The sequence below is a fragment of the Daktulosphaira vitifoliae genome, unplaced genomic scaffold (genome assembly GCF_025091365.1).
Source record: "Daktulosphaira vitifoliae isolate Bord-2020 unplaced genomic scaffold, ASM2509136v1 Scaffold_3, whole genome shotgun sequence".
NCBI lineage: Eukaryota > Metazoa > Arthropoda > Insecta > Hemiptera > Phylloxeridae > Daktulosphaira > Daktulosphaira vitifoliae.
Window position 1 is genome coordinate 42,867,201 of NW_026099574.1, and position 8,895 is coordinate 42,876,095.

General features: G+C 27.6%; 2 protein-coding genes across 3 annotated transcripts in view; one reads left to right on the top strand and one right to left on the bottom strand.

Annotated features, from left to right (window-relative positions):
* Positions 1-1,207: 1,207 nt before the first annotated feature.
* LOC126902179 (zinc finger BED domain-containing protein 5-like) lies at positions 1,208-2,121 on the top strand. Its single transcript, XM_050679204.1, has 2 exons — positions 1,208-1,981; positions 2,089-2,121. The coding sequence occupies exons 1-2, from the start codon at positions 1,208-1,210 to the stop codon at positions 2,119-2,121; spliced, it is 807 nt and encodes a 268-aa protein (XP_050535161.1).
* A 1,959-nt stretch (positions 2,122-4,080) lies between these two features.
* LOC126900455 (uncharacterized) overlaps positions 4,081-8,895 on the bottom strand; it is an 11,676-nt gene continuing 6,861 nt past the window's right edge. For both annotated transcript variants that reach the window (XR_007702864.1, XM_050676170.1), the window contains 3 exons: positions 7,028-7,112; positions 5,485-6,454; positions 4,081-4,160 (listed from right to left, as the gene is read on the bottom strand). Coding sequence is in view for 1 of the 2 variants with exons in the window: in XM_050676170.1 (XP_050532127.1) it covers positions 6,219-6,454; positions 7,028-7,112 (321 nt within the window). In the remaining variant the exon portion in view is untranslated. The remainder of the gene's footprint in view (positions 4,161-5,484; positions 6,455-7,027; positions 7,113-8,895) is intronic.

Here is an 8,895-nt window from a genome sequence, read left to right on the forward strand (position 1 = left end):
TGTGTCTGTTACCACTTTTTCTCAGCTCTCACCGAACCGATTTCTTTCAATGATACGTCAAAAGATCACAAATCGTATCTAGTCGAAGACATTACCCTTAAAAATTGAAAAAAATTCCCTCGTTCCCCGTAAAAGGGGGAAACCTCCAAAAAAATTACAAATTTAAAAATCGCTAATTTTCGAAATTTTTTCAATTTTTTTTACTTAAAAGTGCCATAACTTTTTCAAAAATAAACATATCAATATAATTTTTTTTTATATAGATGCATAATATCATTACCTTTTATTTTATATATTTTTTTTGTAAATTTGACCCTTTATCTGCCCACAGGGGGGGATTTAAAATGACCACTTTTTTACAAAAAATTAACTTTTTCAACTTAAATTTTGAAAGTGTTCCGAAAAGTCTGACACTTTTATATATATCTTAAATTAAAGCTAATGTAATATACATTATTATGGTAAAAAAAAATTTCGGACTTTATTTTATCTTCATGGTGAAAACAGACATCAAACTTAATAAAAAAAATACGTTTTTTGACCTTTATCTGCCCATAGAGATTGGGTTTTGAAAATTTTCGAAATTTTTTCAATTTTTTTTACTAAAATGTGCCGTAACTTTTTCAAAAATGAACATCTGAATATAATTTTTTTTTTTTATAGATGCTTGGTATACATATTTGGTATATTTTTTTTGTAAATTTGACCTTTTTTCTGATCATAGGGGGGGATTTAAAATGACAACTTTTTCATAAAAAATTATCTTTTGAAAATGTTCCGGAAGGTCTGACACTTTTATATATATCTTAAATTATAGCTTATGTAATATACTTTAATTTTAAAAAAAAAATTTGACCTCTGGACTTGTCTTCACGGCGTAAATGGCTACTGAATGCTATTTTTGTGTGAAAATTCTCGATTTTATTTTTTATATTATATTTAACTTTATAATGCTATAACTCAGTGGTTTTCAACCGGTGTGCCGCGATAAATCTATTTATAGTTTTATAATTTTATGGATACCTGTATTATTATCGATATTTGGTGAAAAGGGATAACTAACAAACATAAACATAGGCTAATCGCTTATCATTAATCGTAGATACGCATAATACTATAATAGTATTTAATGTTAGTTTGACCATCGCAGCCGTCTCAATCGCACTGATGATTTTACTTAAATAACACTTAAATAGTATTTTTTGTAATGGATGCATTTATAATTCGTTCAACTGACAGCACTTCAGTGAGTGAAATACCAAAGAAAAAAGCTAAATTAAATATCAGACGTCAATATCATGAAGATTACTTAAACATAGGATTTTCTTGGTCCGGAAATGTAGATGATCCTCGTCCAGGGTGTCTTGTATGTGGCGAAAAATTATCCAACGAATCAATGGTTCCAAGTAAACTTAAACGACATTTTTCCACCAAGCATTCTCATTTGGCTGATAAAGATTCATATTTTCAATGTTTACTAGAATCAGAAACACGACAATCTAAAAAAATGACAAAAATGGTAACCATTTCTGATAAAACTCAAGAAGCTAGTTATCTAGTAGCAGAGCTTGTAGCTAAACAAATGAAACCTCACACTATAGCAGAAAAACTTATTTTACCTGCTTGCTGTGAAATTTTAAAAGCACTTTTTGGTGAAGAAGCTGAAAAAGAAGTATTGAAAATTCCTATATCTGACAACACCATCAGTAGGCGTATAGAGCACATGTCTGAAGATATTGAAGAACAAGTATTGCAACAATCTCGTGACTCTCCATTTTTTTCATTACAACTAGATGAGTCAACTGACATGAGTGGACAAGCACAACTTTTGGTTTTTATACGCATAGTTGCCAACGAAGACATCGTGGAAAACTTTTTGTGTTGTAAAACACTTCCAGAGACAACCAAAGGTGAAGACATTTTCGGAATCGTGGACCATTATATAAAATTTGCCAATTTACCATGGGATAAATGTATTGGAGTATGTACCGACGGAGCTCCCGCGATGACTGGCTCAATCAAAGGCTTTTTTTCTTTTGCCAAGGAAAAAAATGAAAATATTATTTTTACCCATTGTTTTCTACATAGAGAAGCCCTTGTGGCAAAAACGTTGGTAGGTGATTTAAGAGAAGTTTTGGATCAAGTTGTGAAAAAGATAAATTTTATTAAAAGTAGTTCACTTAAGTCGAGGTTATTTGAAAAAATTTGTGAAGGTATGGATTCAGATAAATCAAAGTTACTTTTTCACAGTGCAATAAGATGGTTATCAAGAGGCCGGGTATTATCACGTTTTTATGATTTGAGAGAAGAAATAATTGTATTTTTAACAATAGAAGAATCGAAATACGATTTTCTTGGAGATGAAAAGTGGTGGACAAATGTTTCTTTTTTAACTGATATTTTTGAACTTTTGAATAAATTAAATACAAGTATGCAAGGTCGTAATGAAAATATCCTAACATCATCTGACAAAATGATGGCTTTTCATGAAAAATTAACTATGTGGAAAACTCATGTTGATAAAAAAAAATTGACTACGTTCCCACANAAATTAACTATGTGGAAAACTCATGTTGATAAAAAAAAATTGACTATGTTCCCACGAACTGCAGAGCGAGATGTAGACGCCACTCTCATATCGTTAATAAGCGAATCTATCATATTACTAAAAGACCAAATGAAAAAATACTTTCCTAGCATAAATATTGAAACCTATGACTGGGTGCGAAACCCATTTAGTGTGGCAGTTGACGAGGTCATTGGTCTGACATTCGCTGAAGAAGACAATCTTGTTTCCCTGAAAAATGATAGAAANTAAATATTGAAACCTATGACTGGGTGCGAAACCCATTTAGTGTGGCAGTTGACGAGGTCATTGGTCTGACATTCGCTGAAGAATACAATCTTGTTTCCCTGAAAAATTATAGAACATTGATGTTGAAATTTAAAGAAATGGCCCTCAACAAATTTTGGATTTATGCTCAAGCAGAATTTCCTGAAATATCAATAAAAGCAATAAAAATTTTACTACCATTCTCCACATCGTACTTATGCGAACAAGGATTCTCAGCAGTCACAACAATAAAAAGTAAAAAAAGAGAACGACTTCAATCTGTTGAAGAAGAGCTAAGAGTCAGTTTGTCTACCATTCGCCCTCGAATAAAACATTTATGCACAAAACGACAGGGACAAATGTCTCATTAATACCATTTCATTGTACATTATTATTTAAAATACATATTTCTTCTAACAAATTTTTCATTATTGTATTATTTTATTCAATTTACAATAATCAACCCTCTAATAGAGTTGATTGTAAAAGTATATATATATTATATATAAAAATATGTGCATATTATATGGATTGGTGTGCCGCGTAAATTTTGTAGGAAATGAAGTGTGCCGCATAGTAAAAAAGGTTGAACATCACNTTTATTATTTATATTATATTTAACTTTATAATGCTATAACTTATTGAAAAGTGTATGGATCCACACAATTTTTTTATGAGAAATAATATTTTTTAATAAACCCTTTTTCATTCGACATACTTTATCTTAATCGAGATATTAATTTGGAACCTGCAGATCATGTAGCTTATGGAATAAAACACCAATTTTTTTAAAATTAAACACTATCTAAAGAATTGCATCGAAGCGTTTATTTTTGATAGTGATTTTAATCACTGTCAGATATTATTATACTTGATCCAACTATACCACGGAACCACGTGCCGCGACCCCCCTGTGCTGGGTTTTTTTTATTATTTAGGTCCCTCAACATTGCAGACGTGTTACAATAGCACTTGTCATGTTATATGTATTTTTTTGTGATTATCTTTATATATAGATTTTATGTGATATTGAGTGATGCGTATGTATTATTAGTACAATGTAGTGACGTAGTGCATTTTATTTCGGGGTGTCCCTATGTCTTGAAAGCTAATTCTAACTGTTTAAAACCAGTCACATAATTGGGACGTATACCCACCGTGCTTAACGGTAATGCTGTGATTAATAGCCTGCAGGTACCCAAAGACGTTCATCGTATCATCTCATTGTAAAAGTGTAAATGTAACTATTTTTTTTTACTAATATCTGTTTTTATTTTTTTCGCTGTTCCCCTTTAATTTATAGACGAGGTTTTTTGCCTCGTACTACCTTTTTTGTATTATAATAAAGTCTCCTTAATTTAAGTTAACTATTATGTTATTTTTTTGGCGTGTTCCATCTTCAATGGACTCGTGTATTTTTTTTCTTTCAAAATTCAACTCCCCTAGTGTATAAGGTACGATCAATATGGTTATGTAACAACTGTCACAAGATTTTGGTGTACATCAACTATAAATGATTCAACAAACATCAAATACAATTTTAGTATTTTTTCCTTTTTTTTTATATTAAATTGTTTTTAATGCACAAAATTAAATTTTTTTAATCCTACTGTGGTCCCACAATACATTGTCTCGCCCAGTGAGTTGGCGACCCTTTCTTTTTGAATTATTCAATGCGCCATGAAAGTTATACATTTTCCGTTATGGCCTATTAATTCGATTATTTTTTTATGATATTTGTAACCTTTCCCAATTATCATGTTATTGAACTTTAAATTGCTATCTTAGAGTTTGTTTAAAGTATATTTTTATTATTTATCACTTATAAGAAAGAAAAAAATAATTGTATCAAAAGTTATAAGCATTGCCAATAGATCTAAAACGTTCAAAATATTTGATTAATTGTATACAATTACAATGTTTTCATTTTAAATTGTGTATAAACTTATTAAACCTTTAAAAATCAAATAATTTAAATATATCAATATTGAAATAAATAAATTATCATTATTATTAGTATTAAAAAAACAGTAGCACAGTGGGGTCGCGGCATAGTGGAGACATTGCATAGTTGGGTTCAGTCTAGATTTAATCTGACAGTGATTAAAATCACTATCATAAGAAACGCTTCGATGCAAATCTGTAGATAGTGTTTAATTTTAAAAAATTGTTGGATAATTGCAAAAGCAACATCAACTTCTATTAAAATAAAATACAAAACCCATAATTTTCATACAAAAATAGCATATTTTTGAATATGGTAGCCATTTGCGTATAGAAGATAGGTCGTCGGGACAAATTTTTTTTTTTCATTTTGTAGTACATAAAATAAGCTTTAATTTTATATATGTTTAAAGGACGCAGTATTTCCGGAACATTATCAAAAATCAAGTTGAAAAAGTTATTTTTTGTAAAAAAATTACTATTTTAAATTCCCTCAGTGAGCAGAATAAGTGTTAGATTTTCAAAAAAAATTATATCAAATGAAAGGGAAATATCTAAGGTTTCAATACAAAAAAATATTATTTTTATTTGTTCATTTTTGAAAAAGTTATGGCAGTTTTAAGTACAAAAAACATCCCGATAAAAGGTCATTTTTATCGCAAACATTACATTTTTTTTTAAATTTTNGGTTTTTTGCCTCGTACTACCTTTTTTGTATTATAATAAAGTCTCCTTAATTTAAGTTAACTATTATGTTATTTTTTTGGCGTGTTCCATCTTCAATGGACTCGTGTATTTTTTTTTTCTTTCAAAATTCAACTCCCCTAGTGTATAAGGTACGATCAATATGGTTATGTAACAACTGTCACAAGATTTTGGTGTACATCAACTATAAATGATTCAACAAACATCAAATACAATTTTAGTATTTTTTCCTTTTTTTTTATATTAAATTGTTTTTAATGCACAAAATTAAATTTTTTTAATCCTACTGTGGTCCCACAATACATTGTCTCGCCCAGTGAGTTGGCGACCCTTTCTTTTTGAATTATTCAATGCGCCATGAAAGTTATACATTTTCCGTTATGGCCTATTAATTCGATTATTTTTTTATGATATTTGTAAACTTTCCCAATTATCATGTTATTGAACTTTAAATTGCTATCTTAGAGTTTGTTTAAAGTATATTTTTATTATTTATCACTTATAAGAAAGAAAAAAATAATTGTATCAAAAGTTATAAGCATTGCCAATAGATCTAAAACGTTCAAAATATTTGATTAATTGTATACAATTACAATGTTTTCATTTTAAATTGTGTATAAACTTATTAAACCTTTAAAAATCAAATAATTTAAATATATCAATGTTGAAATAAATAAATTATCATTATTATTAGTATCAAAAATAATATACAATTTACAATTACAAAACAAAATAACTATTTTTTTTTAAATACATCTTCAATGTTACTCAAATAATATCTGAAGTATGCTTTTGAAACATATAAACATTTTTCATTACTCATATCAAGATTTTCTAATTCAGGCCAATTTGGATGAAATAATGTCCAATAAAATTTATAGTTATCTCCATAACCATTTCCATAGACGTAAATGCAAATATCGAGAGCATGGGCAGCGGCTAATAATTCTATTTGTGTTCCCAAACCACAAGCTAGTAAATAAAAATAAATATAAAAAGAGTCAATAACGGACATTTATCTAAATATTTAAAAACTTTTAAGTAAGAAATTTAGTTATTATTGATTTATCTCATTATTTATTAAGCATTTAAAGAAATAATTACAAAGTATTATAAATTTTTAAATGGTTAATTTAATACAGACCAAAGGTTATTTTTATTTTTTGGGACTTTTAAGAAAAATATGTTGGTGAAATATGTATTAGAGTATTGTCCAATGTACTATATTGTGTATAAATATCGGTAAATAATAAATTTTTCCAACAAAAATAGTCGTTACGAAAATTCAGGAAAGCCATTTAAAGTTTAAAACGTTGCAATTTGTCTGTATAGTTATTTGTGTTATTTTCCAAATTTTCATTCAATTATTGAAAAAACTAACTGTTGTGTTTTGTGGAGATAAAAAAAAATTGTTCTATGACGTAAATAAAGTATTTGACTCATGACATGTTGGGAATTCCCCACCCTCTCCACATAAAAAAAAATGAAAAAGAAGCAAAGAACATTTTATTTTTACAGATATATTTATGTTGTATTAGCACATACTTCGTCCGTTTTTTTTTCTGATCTGTTGATATTCCGATACCTTATCATTCATAAATTTTTTGATTTTTGTATTACTAGACATTTCCTATAAATATTCTCATGTATACAAAGTGTGGCTATTTAATAACAAGACTAAGAAGGTGTAAATAAAGGAAATATTTGGTACATTTATTACATATGAACATTTAAAATGTTCAATTTAGTCAGTATTTGTTTAATAAATCCTTTGTGATAGCTGTTTAAAGTGACATCTTTGGAGTTTTATGTCGAAGTTGTGCCTTATAAAAAAAGTTATGAAGTGAATTCATCATAACAATTTTAGTAAAATTAAGAAAATTTGTGACAAAATATCTATGGTTTGTTAAATATATACATATATATATATATATGCATTTATGTAATTACAAAAAAATTTTGAGAGATTTTACTATGAACACATTGTTTAACTTATGACAACATATTGAATTTATGGGGGAATAAATCGGAATGATAAAAAACTTTATCAATGAAATGATATATGTATCTTTATTGAATTATGGTTAGTAATTAATTTTGCATTCCAAAATTTTACTTCATTTGAAAATATTATCATACAATTATCAACATCTCCATACATCACGAAAACATAAAGTGTTATGCATTTAAAATAATATAAACAACATCAAAATGTGTTTAATTGTCAATTTTACAAAAAAAGTTAGATAGGTGTTATATTTATCTTATTCATTAAAGAAACAGAACATTATAAAATGTAAATTTTTCTGAAAGTTTATTTTATGAGTTATTAGTAATTTTACTACATTGTCTAGATGCCTAAACATTAGTTATCTCGTTTTCGTATTATAAAGTTCCAGATAAGAATTATTTACCATTCGGAAGGTTCCTAATTAGCCACCTAATATTGCTATGTATATTAGGCATAAATTAAAAAAAAGCACAGGGGGGTCACGGCACAGTGATGACGTGGCATAGATGGATCAAGTATAATGATATCTGACAGTGATTAAAATAACTATAAAAAAAAAAACGCTTCGATGAAAATCTTTAGATAGTGTTTAATTTTAAAAAAATTGGTGTTTTATTCCAAAAGATACATGATCTGCTAGTTCCTTATTAATATCTTGATTAAGATAAAGTATGACGAATGAAAANTTATTAATATCCTAATTAAGATAAAGTATGACGAATGAAAAAGGGATTATTAAAAAATATTATTTCTCATAAAAAAATAATGTTGAACCATACACTTTTCAATANCATAAAAAAATAATGTTGATCCATACACTTTTCAATATGTCATAGCATTATAAAGTTAAAAATGTAAAAAATAAAATCGAGAATTTTCACAAAATAATAGCATTTGGTAGCCATTTTCACCGTGAAGATAAAATAAAGTCCGAAATTTTTTTTTTCAAATTAAAGTATATTACATAAGCTATAATTTAAGATATATATAAAAGTGTTAGACCTTCCGGAACACTTTCAAAATNAAAGTGTCAGACTTTCCGGAACACTTTCAAAATTTAAGTTGAAAAAGTAAATTTTTTGTAAAAAAGTTGTCATTTTAAATCCCCCCCTGTGGGCAGGTAAATTGTCAGATATAAAAAAAAAATATACCAAATGATAGGTAAACACATCATGCGTCTATAAAAAAAATNAGTTCTACTTTCTACATGCATTTTTTAGATTTGAACCCCCCTCTTATATAGGGAAATGGTCGGATTTAAAAAAACAGTATGTCAAATGAAAGATGTATATAAATACAACTCCTCATGAAAAAATTGTACTGATCCATACATTTTTCAAAAAGTTATAGCATAATAAAGTTAAAAATGTAAAATACAAAATCGAAAATTTTCACACAAAAA

What these genes read in the sequence shown, in the direction of transcription:
- LOC126902179 (XM_050679204.1), top strand. Translation starts at nt 1,208, where the DNA reads ATGGATGCATTTATAATTCGTTCAACTGACAGCACTTCAGTGAGTGAA. An exon ending in CATGGGATAAATGTATTGGA is followed by an intron (nt 1,982 to 2,088) that starts GTATGTACCGAC and finishes TTTTCTACATAG; the next exon opens with AGAAGCCCTTGTGGCAAAAA.